Source organism: Pongo abelii, chromosome 1 (assembly GCF_028885655.2).
Source record: "Pongo abelii isolate AG06213 chromosome 1, NHGRI_mPonAbe1-v2.0_pri, whole genome shotgun sequence".
Lineage (NCBI taxonomy): Eukaryota > Metazoa > Chordata > Mammalia > Primates > Hominidae > Pongo > Pongo abelii.
In genome coordinates, this window is record NC_071985.2 from 8,269,999 (window position 1) to 8,292,299 (window position 22,301).

Consider the following 22,301-nt stretch of genomic DNA (forward strand, 5'->3'; position numbering starts at 1 on the left):
CTGAATCAACTGACAACTGGCTAAGAAAATGAAGAAAAGCTTGAATTGGATCTTTAAAAAAAGAATCCTGGCTAGGCACAGTGCTTCACACCTGTAATACCAGAGCTTTGGGAGGCTGCGATGGGAGGACTGCTTGAGGCCAGGAGTTGGAGACCAGCCTGGGCAACATAGCAAGACCCTGTCTCCACTAAAAATCATGTAAAAATTACATGGTGGCACTCACCTGCAGTCCCAGCTACTCAGGAGGCTGAGACAAGAGGATTGCTTGAGCCCAGGAAGTCGAGGCTATAGTGAGCTGTGATTGCACCACTGCATTCCAGCCTGGGCCAAAAAAAAAAAAAAAAAGTCCTGAGATTGAACACTTTAAAATCTATAGTTACTTCATGTAAGTGAACACTTTAAAATCTATAATTACTTCATGTAAGAATAAGGGATCATTTTTACTGGGGTACTATGGATCATGCATGCAATTTTTATAACTTGTACTGTATTACAAAGCGGTGACTCTTTTTCATTAATTTACTTCTATTTGAATTAATAATTATATATACAGATGCTCCTTGACCTACAATGGGGTTATGTCCCAATAAAGCCACTGTAAGCCAAAAATATAGTAAGTCAAAAATGCATTTAATACTCTAATAAACTCACAGTAAGGGTGAAAAATTTTAAGTTGAGCCATAGTAAGTCAGGGATCATCTAAATACAGTAGCTCCCCCTTATCTATGGTTGCACTCTGAGGTTTCAGTTACCCATAGTCAACTGCAGTCCAAAAATATTAAGTGGAAAATTCAAGAAACAATGCATAAGTTTGTAATTTCGTGCCATTGTGAGTAGCATGATGAAATCTCGTCTATCCCATTCTGCCCCACCTGGAACATGAGTCACCCCTTTGTCCAGCAGATCCACGCTGTCTATGGTACCCACCTGTTAGGAACTTAGTAGTCTTCTAGATTATCAGATCGACTGTCCTGGTATTGCAGTGCTTGTGTTCAAGTCACCCTTACTTTACTTCAGAATGACCCCAAAGCCCAAGCATAGTGAGGCTGGCATATTTTATTATTTTATTATTACTTATTGTTGTTTTCTATTTTATTATTAGTTATTGTTGTTAATTTCTTACTGTTCCTAATTTATAAGTTAAACTTTATGATAAGCATGTGTATATATAAGAAAAACAGCATATATAGGGTTTGGTACTATCCGTGGTTTCAGGCATCTCTTTTGTGGGGGTGGGCAGTAGTAAAACATATCCCCCAAGGGGGGACTATGCATATTTGAAACCTGAATTTTCCCAGAATCATGATTTTTTAAAACTTTCTAGGGTGCACTTGATGTCTTGCTATCAGCTCTATTTGATGGTGCATTTCTAATCCTCCACTCACCTGTCATTTAGGACACTGTTCTCCCAGGTACATATCAGCTGCAGTGATGGAACTTAAACACAGCTGTTCTGTATTCCTCTCTCTCACTGTTGCTCTTCACCACAGGCTTTGCCGAGTTGTCCTGAACACAAGTATGCCTTCTGCTATAACTAACAAAAATGTACTATCGCATGAAAGGAACTAAATGGCATTTAGACACTTTTACTTAAAATATCAATAATGAAACCAAAAACTCCAGCTTCTCTTTTGCACCTCATGAGGACACTCACGTAAATGTTATGACAGTAGTATTTCTCAATGATATGCTCCGTTTACTCCCTCAGGAATGGCTTCCACAATGTTAAATCCTACTTTATAATAAATAACGTTATAATAATGTTACAACCCAGCTTAGTTCGGTTGAAAAGAAATTCATCTTTGAATCACTAGAAATAACACAATTCTCTTCCAGGCTGATGTAAATAGCATTTCATTATTCCTTACATCCAACAATACTATGTGCTTAATACTGTATCCAGCAAATAGTATATATTTGAACATTTTAATGGAATGTCTACTTGGTAATGGTAATGTTATTTATATCTTATTGGGAAGATAGATTTGTTTAGCTCTGCAGAAACCAATTTTATGAATTTCATGAAGGTCTGGTGCCAGCTAGTGGTACCTATTATATATGCATCAAAAAGATAATTGACTTTTTTTTAAATAACCAAAGACAACATGGTCTCATCGAGATTGAAAAATTGCTTAAAAATAACGTTTAAAGGAATATTGTTTGCCATGTTGAGGAGAACCAACAGACTGTGCATAAAAATGGATGTCTGTCTTGGCCATGCGCAGTGACTCATGCCTGTAATTCCAGCACTTCGGGAAGCCAAGGCGGGTGGATCACCTGAGGTCAGGAGTTCGAGACCAGCCTGGCCAACATGGCAAAACCTTGTCTCTACTAAAAATACAAAAAATTAGCTGGGCGTGGTGGCACCCACCTGTAATCCCAGCTACTCAGGAGGCTGAGACAGGAGAATCACTTGAACCCAGGAGGCAGTGGTTGCAGTGAGCCGAGATCACGCCATTGCACTCCAGCCTGGGCAACAAGAGTGAAACTCCATCTCAGGAAAAAAAAAAAGGATGTCTGGAATGTTCTGTTGTCATATAATGCTCTGTGACAACTTCCACGTAGTCATTATGCTCCCATATTCTGATTATTCATGTGTCTGTCATTCTTATTGTATCAGGAAGTTACTGGGATACAGCTCATGCCTTCATTTCTGTAACTCACCATTTGTCACAAGATCCGACAATTAGATGCAGAAAGAAATATTTATTGAATACATAAGAGAATTCAAGAAAAATTATTGCCATATTTCACTTGCCACAGTGCATGACTTCTGAAAGCAGCTATTAAGGGGTTATCAGCACTGGGTCATGACCTTAATTATTCAGAAGTATACCAGACAACTTTGGGCCTCTAAGCTTTTTTAATCTTCAAGAATTTCCTAGTTGACTTAGATATCATAGATCTGTTGAACCATTAGCTGTCCCATGAGGCCTCCTTAGAAATTACAGGGCCTCCAAGACAAGCATCCCAGATCCAGCTTACTATTTTAACCATTTAGTCATTAGTAACAAATTTTGAACTGGCAGATTTCATTTTCCTAGGATGGGAGCCGGGTTATAAAACATATCTTACAGTTCAGTCTCTAATGACATTTACTTTTAAAACCAATGCTTTCTTATTAATTTGCTGATTAGTGGTGTTAATAATTGGCTCAAGTGGGAATTTCAGATGTAAGCTAATGGTTCATTAATCACATTTAAAAGGCCATCATCTTTTAAATATGAGGATGAAACTTCTAATTTCCTTTAGGAGTGACAGATATGTTCCTCTGGGGAGGGGAATCTTTCCACTTTATGCCTTCAATGGTTGACACAATTTCCAGGGCCATTTGTTAATTATCCCCCCGGTATGAAGTAAAATTGATTTGGAATCCTAGCTCGTTATGGAAGGAGTTTTAGAGTTCAAATTAGTTCAGCTTCCTCAGATGTATAAAGAAAATACAGTTTCTGTATTTTCTATAATTGACATAGTTTTCTCAGAAACCTATTTGAAGTGTAGGTTTCAATGCATGTGCTCTGCTTGCCACCATAATTGAAATAGTTGGTTTAGATGACTCGGTCATTTGTGGATAAATGATCACATTTTCAGTTTTCTCGGCCTTTCTCTGCTGCTATCCAGGATTGGTTTTGGAAGGGAGTTTGGGGTCTAGAGGTTTTGTGTATACAGTCTTGTGCAGTGGGGACAGAGGGCCAAGCACCCCCAGAACATCTTCCAGATCCTTGTTGATTTCTGCTGTAGACAAGTTGGCATGGGCTGCTCCCAGGACAGCTGCAACAGGTACCATCTCATCACCTGGAACTCACTGCTGAAGTCTGTGTTTCAGACATCTGCTTCCAGCATAAAATCCCTGCACACTGAGGCCTTTGTCCCAACTTCAGGCTCCCATCCACCCACTATTCTTAGATCTTCTGTGCCTTTTACTACTGTGGCATGCAAGAAATTCTGGATGGCTTGACTGCCACATAAGAGGCTTGGGAAGCATTTTCTTAAGCTCATCTTTCTTGCTAACACCCATATGATATAAAATTCATGTTGGCTCTGATTGCATGTGGGGCTTCTTCTATGAGAATGGGACTGACTACTTCACAGGCTTCCTCATACTTGTCTGGGATTTTTTATTCCTCCCTGTCACCTCTTCTTCTTCAAGTTTCTTCCACAGAGGAGAAAAATGAAATATCTGCTGAGCTCAGTATCTTACCTTTATCTTTCTTTGCTTCCAGGTCGTGAAGAAACATGCTTTCCTTTTCCTGGATATTATATCCTAGTTTTTCCCACCCCTTAACATATGGAAGAAAATCTCCATGACGTATCTTATCATACTTGGCTCTTTAAAAAAAAAAAGAGAGAGAGAGAGACAGAATCTCACCCTATCACCCAGGCTGGAGTGTGGTGGCTCAGTCACAGCTCACTGCAGCCTCAAACTCCTCAAAGCAAGTGATCCTCCCACCTCAGCCTCTCCAAATGCTGAGATTACAGGCATAAGCCGCTGCACCTGGCACTGTGCTTGGCTCCTGATATGCTGATAGGAGTTTAAAGAATTTTACTGCTTTCCCTTCCGTTATGGCTCAGGCTTAGGGATGGAAGGCTGCAAAGAAATAGAAATTGAATCGAAAATGAAAACTTGATCCTTTAATGTTTTAAAACCCTTGTCTTTGTTACACCTAGATCAATGGTTGTGAACTCTGGCTGCATATTAAAATCCCCGGGGGTCTTTTAAAAAAATAAATGCTTAGACCAACCATAAAAAAAAAATCAAACCAGAATATCAGATACTCAGCAACCAGATGCTGAGAGAGTTTAGTGAATTGCTCAGTGTCACTTAGGAAATTAGTCCCACCCAGCTGGGTGCCCTTCCTCCCTCTTACACTGCCAAGCTGACCACTGTGCTGAACCAGTTATTTCTATTCCTAAATAGATATGCAAACCAAACTCATAATTTATTTAATGTTTGTAGTACACTGTGTGTGTGTATGTGTAGTATATACATATTCTACAAAAAAAAGAAAAAAGAAAAAATGTTTTCCTCATTTACTTCCTTATCTATTATAATATGGTGGAGTTTTGGCCCAGTGGCTATACTAGCAGGAGATGGTTCTTTAAGGAAAGTGTCTTCTGTCCTCATTACACAATGAACTGATTCCCATTACTGTAGTGAACAGCTGAGTCTGCCAATCACATCAGCTCTGCCTTTTTGCACTTCCTTCCCAACCCCATCCCAACTCCACAGAAGACTTTTCCACACTCACAGTTTCTCTGGATTCACTTCTAAGGACATCTAATGCTTTAATTTCTTGCAGTCTGTGGGAAGAAATAGAGAAATTGAGCAGAGACATGCAACTTGATGGTTTGTTTGTTTGTTTGTCTGTTTTGAGATGGAGTTTCACTCTTGTTGCCCAGGCTAGAGTGCAGTGGCGCAATCTCAGCTCACTGTAACCTCCACCTCCTGGGTTCAAGCGATTATCCTGCCTCAGCCTCCAGAGAAGCTGGGATTCCAGGCGTCTGCCACTATGTCCCGCTAATTTTTGTATTTTCAGTAGAGATGGGGTTTCACCATGTTGGCTAGGCTGGTCTTGAACTCCTGACCTCATGATCCATCCACCTTGGCTTCCCAAAGTGCTGGGATTACAGGCGTGAGCCACCGCGCCTGGCCGATGTTTTTACTAATACCAGAGATCCTTAAATCCTGCACCAAAAGTAAAGGAAACCCAGTCCATGTAGCCATTAACTTCTCATCACTTCTAAAGGATGTGTGATGTCTAAGCCCTTTCTACATTTAAGCTGCTATGTATTTTTGAATCTCCTATCTTCTCTGTTCCATGATTCATATTCTCTCCCTTCCCCTCTTCTTCCCCCCTCCTCCCCTCTCCTCCTCCAAATATACAAGAAGCTTGCAGCTATTTGTTTCTGTACAACAGAACAATAAATCTGACAAGATGAGACACCTGAGGTTGTCAGGAAGCTAACAGCAGGCTGCCTATACTTCATCAACCCCTCTGTTTTAAAGGGGTTCACCTGCCCTTAAGGAAAAGGAAGGTTGGGAATTTACCAGAAGAAGCATGGCATCTTATTTACCAGTTTCTTTCTCCATCTTTCACATTTTAACCATGAACTCCATTGCACATTCTGTCTATGCAAACAAAGATTCCTAGTTGCTGGGTTTCACAATCCCTGTAAGACAGTTCATTCTGGGAGGTGAGCTGGCTCAACTAAATGCCGTTTTAGTCTTCCCGCCTGGGAAAAGCAAGCCACCCATCTAATAACAGCCTCTTTTTTCTTTTTCTTTTTTTTTTTTTTTTTGCCGTGGAGTTTTTCTCTTGTTCCCAGGCTGGAGTGCAATGGTGTGATCTTGACTCACTGCAACCTCCATCTCCCGGGTTCAAGTGATTCTCCTGCCTCAGCCTCCTGAGTATCTGGGATTACAGGCACCCGCCACCACACCCAGCTAATTTTTTGTATTTTTAGTAGAGAGAGGGTTTCACCACATTGGCCAGGCTGGTCTCGAACTCCTTACCTCAGGTGATCCACCCACCTCAGCTTCCCAAAGTGCTGGGATTACAGGCATGAGTCACTGCGCCCGGCCCAGCCTCACTTTTTATAAAGAGAGAACTCTGCAAGAGGCTGTCTGCAGATAACCAGCAAGGGGTATCGGCCCGTTTGTCCAGGAGCGTACTCACTCTGTCTGTCGGGTTTGTCGCTATACATATTGACACCACTTTCACATGTGCAGTCCGAGTATTTCTTTTTCTTGTTTCTCTGGGAGTTATTTGAGGATGGCATCTGAAGGCTTTTAAGTGTGAAAGAGTTAAGAAGTATCATGTCTTTTATGACTGGCTACTGCTGATGGGACTGGCTGTGGCCATCTAGAAAACACTTTCCTTGATTTGTGTCATTGTGGCATTTGCTCGGGCTCTGGAGAGTGAGTCATTCATGATTGTCCTGGTCAGAAATTTCACACCCAAAGATTCATTTGTCTCTCTGTTTTTCCATTCCCAGCCTGGATGTGTAAATACGACTGAAGTGGACATTAAGAAGTCATCCAGAATGAGAAACCCCCACAAAACACGGAAGGTAAAACTGTCATTTGTTGTGCTTATCTTGGTGATGAATTGCATTGTTTACAGGACGTCAGCCATAAAAACACTTTCTTCCCATGTCATGGAATATCTTCCCCACTCTTCCCAGCCTTCCACAGCCCTCCCTTCCTCAAGAATAGCCCCACCCTGATGCTCAAGCACACCAGGGCCCAAGACAGAACGGTGGTACTGACTGACAGGAGAGGAACAGGAAGCGGAGGACCCCCTCCTCTCCCAGAGAAGGGTGTGGCCCAGGAAAGGAGGAAAAGAAGATGGAGGTTTCCTAATCATCCTTAGAAATCATCCTTAGAAAACCTGATAGAAATCATCCTTAGAAAACCTGATACTGATGAGAGAAGGGCATTTTAAAACCCGAGGGGAGGGGGACATCTAAAAGATATTTAATTACAGAGAGAGTGCAGGGACCCCCTCTTAACACTAGAATTTTGTGACACAACTATAAGACAGTGGTTGTATTTCAGTGTTTGTTATCTGAGAGAATATCGGTGTGCAGGGTGTGGGGGAAGCTATTCCGAGTTCAGTGACATTTTAAATAAACCTTTGAAAATGCACAGCAATAGTTTCTACATATTTTTTAAAGCAACACGTACAACTAGAAGGCATTTTTATTCATTCCATAAAACACGCTTGATGTACACAAGAATTTCTGGCCTGTAGTAGTTGCTGTAAGCTGAGAATACAGCTTATAGATTGGTGCTGCTGGATTAATACATTCCACAAAGTTCAAGATCTTCTTTTCTGTGGCCATTTCCTTAGTATTTCGTTAGCCATAGTGTTTTCCAGAGTCTGTGTCCCTGTAGTAAGCACTCAATATTTTTTTCTAGTCTTATTTTGTGTTGCCTTTTTCTCCCATCCGTAGAAACATAGCATCATGTTCAAAGGCCCCAATATGGTCCAAGTACCTTTTCTTTCTTTTAAGGCAGTTTACCTTGATGTTAGCATAAAGAAGCCGAAGCAAAGCACCACAAAACCCATTCGGATGCGGTGCTCAAATGCTTCTGCCCCTAGGAACTCTCCGAGAGAGAGGCGAAGCCAGACCAAAGCAAGCCTTTCTGGTCTTCTCTCTGGTGGCTGGCCCTACTTAATTGCTTTCATCCTCTGCTCACAGCACATCCTGAGGGCACCAAGAACTATTTTTGCAGAACAAGATTCAAAAATGCTATCGGCTCTCCAAAAAGTGCATTAAGCCACCTCTTTCCACTTTCTGAATAGTGAAATTACTCTTTGAAATACTTTATTGGGTGTCCTGTTTCCCCCAACAGACACTAACCCAGACATGCTGTGATTCAGAAGAGAAAGCATGTGGATTAACAAGATAGCACTTAGACACAATAAAGGGATCATTTATACTCTGTCTTCGGCACCATATTCAGTATTGATCATCTTTCTCGTGTTTCACATGGCACCCTTCTTTTTGAACATTTGAGAAGCATTAGTTTACAATGTTGTTCTTTACATACCATCAGCCCTCGTTTAATGATGAAAAGCCCATGAGGCATTGCAAGGTGAAATATTGTAAAGAAACAGAATCATTGAGATCTAGCTCTCTTTGTCTCGATAACATCTAATTTCTTGTGAATTAGTAATGATAGAATGACAGGGCCTCACTCCAGAGCTGTCTAGTGCTAACATTTGCCAGAAGAAAACAAAAGTCCTGAAAAATCTGACAGCAAATAACAGGTATACCCTTATTTTCCACAGTTGGAGAAAACTGATTTTTCTCACCTTTTGATAAATATAGCTTCTCACAGTCAGAAGTGTTCAATTTGGTAGAATCTTCGCAGATGATAATATTATTTTACATGGAAGGTTATCCGACTCCAAGCCACATACTAATATTTTTTAGAAGTATCACCACTGATACTTTAGCTCATAGTTGTTTAGGAACTGTAATGATCCACTGAATTAGCAAAATTAAGGAGTGTCTACTCTATGCCAGACATGTCCTGGGCTTTAGGTACTCCACAGTAAATGGGACAGTCAGGGTCTTGCTCCCCTAATTCATGGTCTCATAAGGGTGCAGGTATTGAGCAAGGAGATAAATGTCTGTACATGGATATATGATTTTGTTAAGCTTTATGTAGTCTGCTGGGGCCGCCTTAACAAAATACCACAGACCAGGTGGTTTCAACAGTAGGAATTTGTTACCTCATAGTTAGGGAAACTAGAAGTTCGAGATCAGGGTGGTGGCAAGTTCAGTTCCTGTGGAGTGTCTCTTCCTAGCTTGAGGATGGCTGCCTTCTTCTCGTATCCTCAGTGGCTTTTCCTGTGTGTGCGTAGAGACAGAGAGAAAAACAAAACAAAACAACCAACTCTGGGGTCTCTTCCTCTTCTTAAAAGGACACCAGTTCTATTGTATTAGTTCCCACCCTATAACCCCACCTAACCTTTATTTCCTCTTCACAGGCCCGATCTCCAAATATAGCTACGTTGGGGGATAGGGCTGCAACATAAGAATTTAGGGGAGGGGACACAACTCCGTCCATGACATATGACAAAGGGAGTGTGAGTGATTTGTGCTTGTGATTGCCACTGCATTTTATCAATGAATACCTTGACAGCAATAAGCAAGCTGTTTCACCACCCTCTGAGGGGTCCACAGCTCTGTGTCTGCCGAGCAGGTGACCCTACCACAGAAATGGGAGAGGCCAGCCAGTCGCCCCTGGAAGCTACCCTTCCCTTCCGCCATAATTGAGCCGTCTCTGTAGCGCCTCCTCCTGGCTGTGTGGTCGGCCTCCATCTTTCTACCGTGGCTGCTCAGGAAGTGGAAGCTGTGGAACATGCTTAATCTTTGAAAGCAGATAATGCTCGTAGCAAGGAGAGCTGCTGTTCATTTCTTTGGGAGTGAGCTATAATAATTTTTCCTGTGATTACGTGCCGTAACAAGAATAAAGGACCCAGTAAATCCCTAAAGTGACAATCTAGCATAGGTGCCTGAAGAATATCAGAATCATTTCACATTTCATTTGGGAATGTTGTATCTAATTGTTGAATGTTTGACATGTTTATCAAATATAGGAAGCGAAGGCTTTGCTGTATGCATGATTTGAGATATGTTAAGAATCTAAAATTAGTCCATTTTCAAGTCTTTCTTTTTAATTAGAATATACTTTACTACAATATAAGGAAATAGGTAAAAATGTATTATCTCAAGGATCTGTGAAAGAATGATAATGTAGCGTAGCCAGAAAGAAATCAGCCTAATCTAAGTAAGTTTGAAGGGGAACTGTCTGTCTGATGTTCTTGAGTCCGATACTAAAATTTTTACTGTAATAGATTCTGTATTAGCCAGAGTTCTCCAGAGAAACCGAACCAGAGACAGAGTGGGGGGCGGGAGGGGGGAGAGAGACAGAGACAGAGACTTATATTAAGGCATTGGCTCACAGGATTATTGAGGCTTGGCGAGTTCAAAATCTGATGGGGGAGGCCACCAGGCTGGAGACTAGGGAAGACTGACAGTTCAAATCCAAAGGCAGTCTGGGGAGACACAGCTCTTGAGTCGCCGGGAAGCTTTTGTTGGGTTGGTAGCCTCAGGGACCCACCGCGGCGTGTCGTCTTGTCGCCAGGCCCCTGGTGCGCCCCCGCAGCAGGCAGAGCTCACGGCCATGTCCCCACCCCACCCCGTGCTGATCCAGGGTCCGGGCACCGCGTCGATGGCGGCTCCGTAGAAAGCGCGGACCCGGCCGCAGCCCGTGTCCTGAGAGGACTGGACTATAACGAGGCGTCTGCCCTGCTTCTGCCAGGCCCAGATGGTGCGGGGCTTCGGCCGTGGCTGCAGGCAGCTGGGCATCTCCGCAGCTAATTTTCCTGAACAAGTAGTAACTAATCTTCCAGTTGATGTATCCATTGGCATTTATTATGGTTGCGCCAGTGTCGGAAGTGGAGATGGCCTTTAGGTGGTGGTGAGCATAGGATGGACCCTCTGCCACAAGAATACGAAGAAGTCCATGGAAACGCTTATCCTGCATACCTTCAAAGAGGACTTCTATGGGGAAATCCCCAATGCGGCCATTGTTGGCTACCTCAGACCAGAAAAGAACTTTGATTCTTTAGAGTCACTTATTTCAGCAATTCCAGGCGACATTGAGGAGGCTAAGAAACGACTAGATTTACCAGAACATTTGAAACTCAAGACAATTTCTTCCAGGTTTCTAAAAGCAAAATAATGAATAGCCCCTGATGAAAAAAACATATTATTTATTCATTCACTGTTTTCTAGTATTTCAGTGTTTACTACTATCCAGCCTTATCTTGGTTATATTTTAAAACTCAAATGTTTTCCTACAGCTGCAAATTAAACAGTACAATGTAGTTACCATATCATGCTTCAGCTCTTAAATTAAGGCCACCATGTCATGGCACTAAAAAGATTCTTTTAAAAATCAATATTTAAAAAATATATATTGATTAAAATGTACCGCTAGAAATGTATTACATGTCTTATGATGGAAGTGAAATGTATATAAGTATGGGTAAAAAGACAAATCACTGGTTTGAGATGAAAAGTAAAATTTTCGTGGTAAAATACCAGCATGTATGTACTTGCATAGTTTGTACTTCTAAACAGAGAAGGCTTATAAAAGTAAATGCCTTAAACAGAAGTTTAATAGTTTATCATAAACCTACAGGGAAGAAACCTAGACTTTGTAATTTTGATATTTTGTGCATTATTATTAGAAACATGAAGATGTTTGTGAAATTTTGTTTAGTCATTCTCTTTGAAGTCACGTCATCGTACCGTCTTTATTTTTGTACAGAGCTGCTTCAATTCTGTCATCTAGACGTCCCCTGCCTGTTTTGCTGTTTGTTTTTTTTAAATACAGTAAAATAAGTGTTTTTCGAATCTGTACCTCTTTTTGTGGGATAGCACTTCTTTTTTAAGAGTAAATATCCTTGTTCTTCAAAACAACAAACAAGAACAAAAAAGGCAGTCTGGAGGCAGAATCCCTTCTTGCTCAGGGGAGGTCAGCCTTTGTTCTATTAAGGACTTCAACTGATTGGGTGAGGCCCACCCGCATTGTGGAGGGCAACCTGCTTTATTCAAAGTCCATTGATTTAAATGTTAATCCCATCCAATAAACACCATCATAGAAACATCCAGAGTAATGTTTGTCCACATATCTGAGTCCTATGAGCCAGCCAAGTTGACACAAAATTCACCATCACAGGCTGTATCCTTCTGTAGGACAATAGCTAGAGGGGTCCTAGGACACAAAACCTGAGGGAAATGATAAGAGCATCTGCATGTGTGTGTGACTGAACCCACACTTTGGGCTCCCTCCTGTAACTTTAGCACCCATGTTTCAAAATAACAGTAAGCTATTTCCTATCCTGTTCTCCTTTTCCTCTGTCACCTTCATTTGGACATCATGGCACTAAATATTACAGTTAACAGCATCAGTGAAAAGCTAATGTGCACATCCTAGAAAAACAACAGCAAATGTATAATTATCTGTCTGGTTTTCCTGCTATTAATAATCCAGTGGTTCTAGCTGTTTCTGCATAAAATATGGACATGTCTTCAACTCCATATACAGCATGTGTACATTTAAATTTTAATGTGTTACTGAACAGAATAAACTACTCGTATCTTAGAGCAACACAAAAGTGTGTCGAGTACAGGGTATAGTAAAGGTGCAGGCAATAGAAACTGCTCAAATGAGAATGAATAAAGAGGGAACTTTTCTTTTTTTGAAATGGAGTCTCACTCTGTCTTGCCCAGGCTGGGGTGCAGTGGCAGGATCTCGGCTCACTGCAGCCTCTGCCTCGCAGGTTCAAGTGATTCTCCTGTCTCAGCCTCCCAAGTAGCTGGGACTACAGGCATGTGCCACCACACCCTGCTCATTTTGTATTTTTGGTAGAGATGGGGTTTCACCATGTTGCCTAGACTGGTCTCAAACTCCTGACCTCAGGTGATCCACTTGCTTCAGCCTCCCTAAGTGCTGGTATTACAGGCATGAGCCACCACACCCGGCCAAGAGGGGACTTTTCTGATTCATGGTCTGAAACCTTGTGGCAGGCAGAGGTCAAGCTGGCCCAGGGGTGTGAGTGGACCCAGCTTTCTCATGATCTGTCTCTCTGGTTGCCTTCTCTCTGCTTCTTTCTGTGTACTGACTTTCTCCATATTGTGTCAGATATGGTCACAATCTGTTCTCTAGCTCAGCTGAGCAACCTTGAAAGAAAGAGAAATATTACCACACCAGTCAGTCAGAAAAGCCCCAGAAATTACATTTCACATAGAAACACAGAAAGTCTTCTTGTACTTTGTGGTTTCATTTTACAGTCTCTGACTTAGTTCTTGGTCTGTTTGAGTTGCTGTGACAAAATATCTTAGACTGGGTAATTTATAAACAACAGAAATGTATTGCTCACAATTCTGGAGCCTGAGAAGTCCAAGATCAAGGCACCAGCAGATTTAATATCTTTCGTGAGCTCACTCCGTGCTTCAAAGATGGTGCCTTCTCACTGTGTCCTCACATCGTGGAATCGGCAAACGAGCTCCCTCAGGCCTCCTTATAAGGGCACTAATCCCATTCACAAGGGCTTCACCCTCATACCTAGTCACCTCCCAAAGTCCCCACCTTTTAATACCATCACATTAGGGGTTGAGGATTTCAACATATGCATTTTGGAGAGACACAAACATTCAGACCATAGCAAACCCCCACCCCTGTCTAAAAAAAAACGGGATAATTTTTCTAGTTCTCTTCTAAAATGTCAAGGGAAATCACACATGAACAGATTTATGTAGGAAGCCAAATCTATTTTATTTAATGAATAAATAGATGGCACTGCATATGAAAAAGTGCTTGTCTTAGCACCATAGGAATAAAGGAACATGTTAATCAAGCCAAAGCACTGCAAATAAATGATCTTGCTATTAAAACTAAAAATGGATCTCAATTAGTTAATTTGATTTTCCCCAGCTGCAAATATTAAGACATTAAGAGATTTTATTTCTCTTCCTCTCTAACCTTACCTGTTTCTAGCTCCATGCCACACCACCCTGTACCACGATTTGAATACATTTTTTTCTAAAACATGCAAAGCCTTTTACATTGCAAATAATTTTCATAACTTGCCTGCCAAAATAGGATAAATCTCTTTGCCTCCTTTGTCCATAAAATAATCCCCATATATAAAATTATATTCTTCTTGGATGTTTTCATTGTAGCCAACAATCAAAGTTAAAAGCTATCACTATCCCCAGGAAATGAACAGTACTCAGATTGGTGAAAGCGAGACTTCCTGATGTTGACTTTTATGTAAGACAAGAAATGGAAACTCTGCAGTAACTTCAGAGCAAGTAGCCAGGCTCCTGGAAGATGTTTTAAGCAACACCTCCCAATGGTTTGGGTCATGGTCTGTTATGGGACCTTTTTGTTTTTGTTTTTGTTTTTTTTTTGGAGATGGAGTCTCGCTCTGTTGCCAGACTGGAATACAATGGTGCGATCTTGGCTCACTGCAACCTCTGCCTCTTGGGTTCAAGTGATTCTCCTGCCTCAGCCTCCCAAGTAGCTGGGACTACAGTACAGGCACATGCCACCATGCCTGGCTAATTTTGTATTTTCAGTAGAGATGGGGTTTCACCATGTTGGCCAGAGTGGTTTCTATCTCCTGATCTCGAGACATGCCTGCCTCGGCCTCCCAAAGTACTGGGATTACAGGCATGAGCCACCACGCCTGGCCTCGTATCGGACCTCTATGAAGTTTACAGGAAATGCATAAATGTTGAAATCATTATAGAAATGTAGAGATAAAAGATAATTTATAGATCATTTTACTTTCATGATACCACAAATTGCTGTTTTTCTAGCAGTCTTTTACGTTATTTTTTTAATCTTCGCCTAAAAACTTACTGTTAAAACCATCAGCTATTTTTTATAAGCACTGTTTACATGACCTGTAGATTATTATTTAAAAACTTTAAATAATTAAACCAAGTTAAAAAAGAATGGAAACTTCAAGTCTCAGAGTCTTTTTATTTTTCTTCTCAAAAATTAAGGTGATACAGTTGAAAAAATAGCAGATACTGAAAGGTAGAACTATTATATAAGTGGTGATCTTTCTGTTGCCTAATTTTAATTGACAAATAATAATTGCACATATTTATGGGGTAATATTCAATAAACATATATACCATGGAATGAACAAATCAGAGTAATCAACATATTCGTCACCTCAAATATTTATCCTTTTTGTGGCAAGAACATTTAAAATCCTTTTTAGTTACTTCGAAATATGGAATACATTATTATTAACAATAGTCACCTTGCTGTCCAATAGAACACCAGGGCTTATTCCTCCTAACTAACTAACTTTGTACTCATTGACCAAGAGCTTTTTTTTCCTCACCCCCATCCCAGCCTCTGGTAACTGTCACTCTACTCTCTACTTCAGCTTTTTTATATTCCACATATAAGTGTAATTCTATGGTAAATACCTCTCTGCCTAGCTTATTTAACTAAACATAATGTCCTCTAGGCTCATCCATGTTATTGCAAATGACAGAATTTCTTCTTCTATAAAGGCTGAATAGTGTTCCATTATGTATATATACCACATAATTTTTAAAAAATCAACCTCTACTGTTATTTCAGAATTCAGAAGATTGTTTTATTTCATCATGTTCAAATATGGCTAGTATCAGTTTGGGCCATTTCCATTCCTTCAGTGTAAATTAAATCACTTTATATTCCAGGCCCTATGTTTGTTATTCTTTTTTGTTTCATAATACTGATCCCTTTTTGAGTCATATGTTTATTTGTGTAATTACACAATTACCTGTGTAACTTCTTTCCCTTCCACTGGATTGTGAGTTCCAGTGCAGAAAGAAGCACATCTATTTTGTTCATTTGTATTTCCCTAATGCTTAGTACTATATTTAGTATATAGTAAGTGTTCAATAAATGTTGAATGAATGAATGAATGAGTGAAAAAATAAATGAAATAAAAGGGCTAGTTTAAGACATTCAGCTCCATCCTGTTCAGAGTAAATTCAAAGCATATGAGCAAATCCTTGTGTTGAAATGGATAGCCATTTCCTGCCTCTTGTTTGGCAATATAAAAAAAGAAAAAAAAGAAATGGATGTCCTCAGTGGTGGGAATTGGGTTCCAAGGGTCTGGTGGTAGAGCAAGAGAAGGACATTGAAGAGCCCTACCCAAGATAGTCTGGGAATAGATTATTCCAATGATTAAATCCAAGTTAAAATCTATTAAAGAAAGGATAAGAGCACCAAAAAAAGGACGGCGGCGAGGCGCGGTGGCTCACGCCTGTAATCCCAGCATTTTGGGAGGCCAAGGCAGATGGGTCACCTGAGGTCAGGAGTTCAAGACCAGCCTGGCCAACATGGTGAAACCCCATCTCTACTAAAAATACAAAAATTAGCCGGGCGTGGTGGCACGTGCCTGTAATCTCAGCTACTTGGGAGGCAGAGGCAAGAGAGTCACTTGAACCCAGGAGACGGAGGTTGCGGTGAGCCAAGATTATGCCACTGCACTCCAGCCTGCATGACAGAATGAGACTCTTTCTCAAAAAAAAAGGACGGAGGGCAGGAGACAAAAGGGCAAAACCACATCCAAAAGGCGCAGATACAGAGTCAAGACAGATACAGAGTCAAGGCATAGTGTTAAGTGGACGTAAGGTCCTAGTGAAAGCAGTTCAGGAACAAAAATACATTGAATTTAGAGATATTGGCAAGCTTGGTGACCGGCCTGAAAATTGGCATCATTAGGCATCTGGATCTAACCTCATCTAATTTCAAAAGTGTCTTTGTAAACTTTATCTGGTACTAATTTTGTGGAGCTCATGCAGTTTTATTATGCCCTCATCCTTCTTGCTCATGTCCAAAGAAAAAGTGCTCAATAACACACATTAAATTCTTTATTTTAAAGGAATAATACTTCGATATCCAAGAAAAAATAATTTGGCTTCTTCCTTGAGTTGACACGTGAGATGTCTCACAGTCAGTTACAGATAGTTTTTTATCCCTTTAGTCACCAGATCTTTATTTATACTTACTAAGCAATGGGCCTTTCTCAAAAAAGAGTCTTCCTAAGTAGTAGGTCTGACCTTTTGACAAGTTAATAAAAAAGTACAAGGGTATTGAGAATTCCAAAGATGCATGATGCCTCTGGGGTCACTGATGTTTGCAAATGGCACCCGATGGCAAGGCTAGTATTGTGAAGTAAATAACCCACTGTTGATATGGAGAGTAGGAGTACCCTGGTGTCTTCTATTGCGCCATCAGAAATCAAATCAGCAATAGAATTCTTGACTTGTCACTCTCCTCAGCGCCCCATTTAATTCCTATGTAAAATATCAAGTTATTTTTAAATCTTCTTTTGAGTTATTACATTCCTATTCTATTCTGCATCCACCTCTCTATTTTCTTAAATCAATGCTTATGAAATGTTAGTTAGTGTTGACATTCTCCAACTTGGTATTCCCAGCCTGCTCTCAAATTTTATCACATGCACCTTGTTCTCTACATATAACCAATTATTCTGTCAAAGTTAATAATCTAACTACGTATTTTTTCCGAGCTGTGCTTCTATTTTATATGCATTTGATATTTATCATAGCAGTGCCTTTTGAATTTTGTTAAGAAGCTTAATCAAATAAACTTTGAGCAACCTTATTGAATTTATGCTAGAGTTACTTTTTAGAAAGTCTGTGACTATAAATGGTATTTTGTCCTAAAATGTTTATTTTTTATTTTAATATAGTCTGTCTATGGTTTACAAAATGATATTAGAAGTCACAGTCCTACCCACACACCCACACCAGAAACTAAACCTCCAACAGAAGATGAGTTACAACAACAGGTGAGTCAACCTATGAGATGACCTGTTAAAGGTTTACAGAGTAACAGCTATGAAAACCAGAGGGTAAATGTTAATAGTGGGTATTTTTATAGGTTATTTGTATGACTGACTGTTTCATGTGGAAGATTTGCAGTTAAAAGATAATAAAATGTTGTAATTTTAAGTATTGTAATCACTTGAAAATGTATCAATATATGGTAATGATTTTCAAAACCTCTCACTCTTTATTTACCCAAATCCTTGTTCCTCTAACCAATTGTAAAAATCACATATGCTGATTTGTAAGTGACTCCATCATCAGTAGTTACTTTGTACTCCAAAGCTCTGTTTTAAAGAGTAAGAGGACAAGAGGTTGAGAACATTGTCACACTTCCCATATCCAATGATAGGACATTTTCTTCACAAGAGTGCTTATTCTTGCTTTCTGCGGTGCTGATTTCTCTCTACCTCTTGAAGTTTTTTCTTATCAACACTGGCGTACAGTCATGGAGTTATGCTATACACTACCTCTTTTTTTTTAGCATTTGATCAATAGTGTTGGCTCCAAGTAATATTTCAAAGCAAACTCCAGTGTCTGAAATCAAATAATCTCATGATTGGTTCAGTCATGGGGCTTTATTCTCATTTTGACTCTTTTCCTCTGATATTTTATTATAATATAGTTTATCAAGAGTGTAAAATATACTTTTCTAGTATATTTACAATAATCAGGAAGGAAAAGTCATTCAGAGAGTTTTTAATTAAAGTTTTCTGTGTGTGATTATTCCATGTGAGCATTTGTCATGAATTGTTGGTAAAATTATTCTCAAAACACATATCATTGATACTTTCTTGGTATTAGGAGATAGGATTTATTTTGAAATGATGGTAATAAATACATTTATTTTCTAAATTTGGAGGGATTTAGGTATTCACCATGAATGAATGTTTAAAATCTCTACAATTTTATTTTTTATTTTTTTGAGACAGAGTCTTGCTCTGTCACCCAGGCTGGAGTGCAGTGGTGTGATCTCAGCTCACTGCAACCTCTGCTTCAAAGTCCCAAGTGATCCTCCTGCCTCAGCCCCCAGAGTAGCTGGGACTATAGTACCTGCACCACTACACCTGGCTAATTTTTGTATATTTTTTTTACAGACAGGGTCTCACTATGTTGGCCAGGCTGGTCTCGAATTCCTGGGCTCAAGTGATCCACCCACCTTGACCTCCCAAAGTGCTAGGATTACAGGCATGAGCCACTGCACCCAGCAAAATCTCTATAATTTTAAAATAAAATTACATTTTGTTAAAGTAGGCAGAATGGTCAAACTCATTGCTGTTCTAAAGTGATATCAATTGTGTTCAAATTCCAACATTTCATTTTGTTAACTCTTTAAGAGCCCCCTGCTTTTATTTTTTTAACCAACTTTGAAATTGTACTGACGTAGACAATACTCTTGTTCAGAATTGCCCAGCTGATCATGATTTAGAGTGGAAAATTGTCAAAATGTCATTACTTATGTAACTCCTTCTCTAACCCTCTTTTCAGATAAAATATTGGCAAATACAGTTAGATAGACATCGGTTAAAAATGTCAAAAGTCGCTGACAGGTAAGTATTTCAAAGTGTCTATATAAATTTTAAAATTTCATATGACAATGAAATGTGTTTAAAAATGAAAGAGAACTGTTGGGACAGGAGTTGGGACAGATAATTGGAATCCTATAAGTAATGTGATTTTGTTTTCCTTTTTGCACATAGAAAAACTTTCAAAGAACTCTTTTGATGTAGTTTAAATGACAGAATGATTATAATTGTCTTAAATGCCTAGACATCCAGTCCTTGTTCAACTAAGAATCAGATATAGAGGATAATTTGCAGATTCTAGCCTTTTCACTCCTGCCGGAAGACATGAAACTTTCCATTTATCGATGACCTTTGGGCAACCTGGAGCCTCTCTATAAACTTATTTTAATAGTAACAATTGACACTGTTCCTGCCTGACTTCAGAATACGAATGAAACTCAAATTTTAGATATTTTCCTTTTCTTCATTTAAATCTATTCTTAATGCCATTCATATTCTTCACTTTTGGGCATTGCCAAATCCTACCTCCCCAACTTCTTTCCCTTCTCCCTTTTTAAAATTTGTATATACATTTAAAAAACTTGTCAGTGGCTCCCATTTTACTTTATTCCTGTAAATACTTTTGACAAAATTTCTCTTTTAAGCCCTTCTCTAAGTTGGCTAAAATCTGTTCTGCTGTGGGTGGACTGATTAACCAAAGATCGGAACTGACTCTTAGCGGTGCCCTTCACACACTGACCTCTTCCATAGTGCTTCATGTTAACCAAGGGATACTGATTTATATGGCTTAGGCATGGGGAGAGATGGAATCTTTAGCCACAGTTGTCTGCCGAGAAGCACAATAAGTTGTTGCATGAAAGTTACTGAAGCGTGAAGGTTGCCATTGGATTTCATTCTTCAAGTGAACACGGATTCTTTGGTCCCACATTTTTATATTGTTTTCCTTGTTTTGGACTGGCTGCAACCCCAGTCAGAAAACTAAAGAAACTGGAAATGTTTTTTCTCCTTAGTCTACTAAGTTACACGGAACAGTATTTAGAATACGACCCGTTTCTTTTGCCACCTGACCCTTCTAACCCATGGCTGTCCGATGACACCACTTTCTGGGAACTTGAGGCAAGGTAGGTGGCATTTTATCTTTCTCGCACATATGTTGCTTTATTTCAGGGTCTGAGTGAAATGGGAAGGATTTTATTGTTGGCTAATTGTGAATGTAATTTTGTTCTTTATCTACATTGGCCCATATCTAACATTCTTGTTCGAGATCATGGTTTTCGAACCTTAGACATTTGCATTTGCATTAAGATTTGCATTGCTGGAAAGACTGTCCCGAAATTAGAAGTGCAATTGTCAGAGTTAGGATCTTCAGCTCTTGAAATTTAGCTCATTGCTATTATCTTCCTGGAAAATCCACATAGCCACAAAGTCTCATGTAGTCAAGTAAAATGAATGCTAAAGCCATACATACTTAAGCCCAACACAAGTATGTCTTTATACATTCAATTTTAAGACAGAATGAGCTTACCATAAACACTGTAAGAGAAACTGGCAAGACACTTCCTAAGAAAAGCAAAGCACCACTTAGGACTCCCTAGTTTCTTTCATGAGCTATCTAGGGAAAGAATTACATCATCAGTCTTAACAGAGTCATAAGAAGACCATGGCATATCACTTTACAAAGAAAAGACTGGTACTCTGTCACACTTCCAGCAGTTCTCTAGATTGCATTTCTGGACTATCTCTCTTTTGCATCCAGCCATGAATCTCAAACACTGGACATGCCCAGAACTCTTCATCCACAAGCTAAAGATTTTATAGACGAGAAAGCTGGAACCCCAAAATGTTGTGACTCAGCTAGGATTAGGTCACAGATTTAATTGACACCAGAATCATTTGCTAGTATTGAGATCTTTTGGTTACCAATACATTTTCCCCAGTTCAATATACCTGCATGACCCTGTGTGGCATAGTGGTTAAGAAATGTGTGCCTGGCATGGTGGCTCACACCTGTAATCCCAGCACTTTGGGAGGCTGAGGTGGGTGGATCACCTGAGGTCAGGGGTTCGAGACCAGCCTGACCAAAGTGGTGAAACCCCATCTCTACTAAAAATACAAAAAGTAGGCAGGCATAGTGGCAGGTGCCTGGAATCCCAGCTACTCGGGAGGCTGAGGTAGGAGACTCTCTTGAACCCGGGAGGTGGAGGTTGCAGTGAGCCAAGATCACGCCGTTGCACTCCGACCTGGGTGACAAGAGCAAAACTCCATCTCAAAAAAAAAAAAAAAAAAAAGAAAGAAAGAAAGAAATGTGGCATTGGGGTCAGAATATCTGGATCTTTACCCCTTATGACTTGCCTGACATTGGCAAGTGATAACACTGTGCCTCACTATCCTCATCTAGAAAATAATAAGATTAATAGTGCCTATCTCATAAAGTGGCTGGCAAAAACTAAAAGAGACCATTTATGTAAAGTGCTTAGCACATAATGCTCAATAAATGTTAGACTTTATTATTAATACTAATGTACACGATGATTTCATGCAGAGCTGTTAATCAGATATATATATTTTTAAAGAAAAGGTAAAGATGGAAACTTCGAGGCACACATGATTTTGAAGGGGAATGTAATAACAAAAAAATGGGAGTTCTAATTAAAGGAATGTATTTGCCTTTGTTTTATCTTCTATAGCAAAGAACCGAGCCAGCAGAGGGTAAAACGATGGGGTTTTGGCATGGACGAGGCATTGAAAGACCCAGTTGGGAGAGAACAGTTCCTTAAATTTCTAGAGTCAGAATTCAGCTCGGAAAATTTAAGG

The 22,301-nt window shown here is 39.9% G+C and overlaps 1 protein-coding gene and 1 pseudogene across 6 annotated transcripts in view; both read left to right on the forward strand.

Annotated features, from left to right (window-relative positions):
- The window catches only part of RGS7 (regulator of G protein signaling 7), a 610,179-nt gene that overhangs the window by 552,052 nt on the left and 35,826 nt on the right, over positions 1 to 22,301 (forward strand). For all 6 annotated transcript variants that reach the window (XM_024235701.3, XM_054560931.2, XM_054560953.2 and 3 more), the window contains 5 exons: positions 6,997 to 7,071; positions 17,826 to 17,924; positions 19,450 to 19,511; positions 20,498 to 20,608; positions 22,175 to 22,300. In XM_024235701.3, the coding sequence (XP_024091469.1) occupies positions 6,997 to 7,071; positions 17,826 to 17,924; positions 19,450 to 19,511; positions 20,498 to 20,608; positions 22,175 to 22,300 (473 nt within the window). The remainder of the gene's footprint in view (positions 1 to 6,996; positions 7,072 to 17,825; positions 17,925 to 19,449; positions 19,512 to 20,497; positions 20,609 to 22,174; position 22,301) is intronic.
- Positions 9,582 to 11,328, forward strand: LOC103892372 (riboflavin kinase-like; annotated as a pseudogene).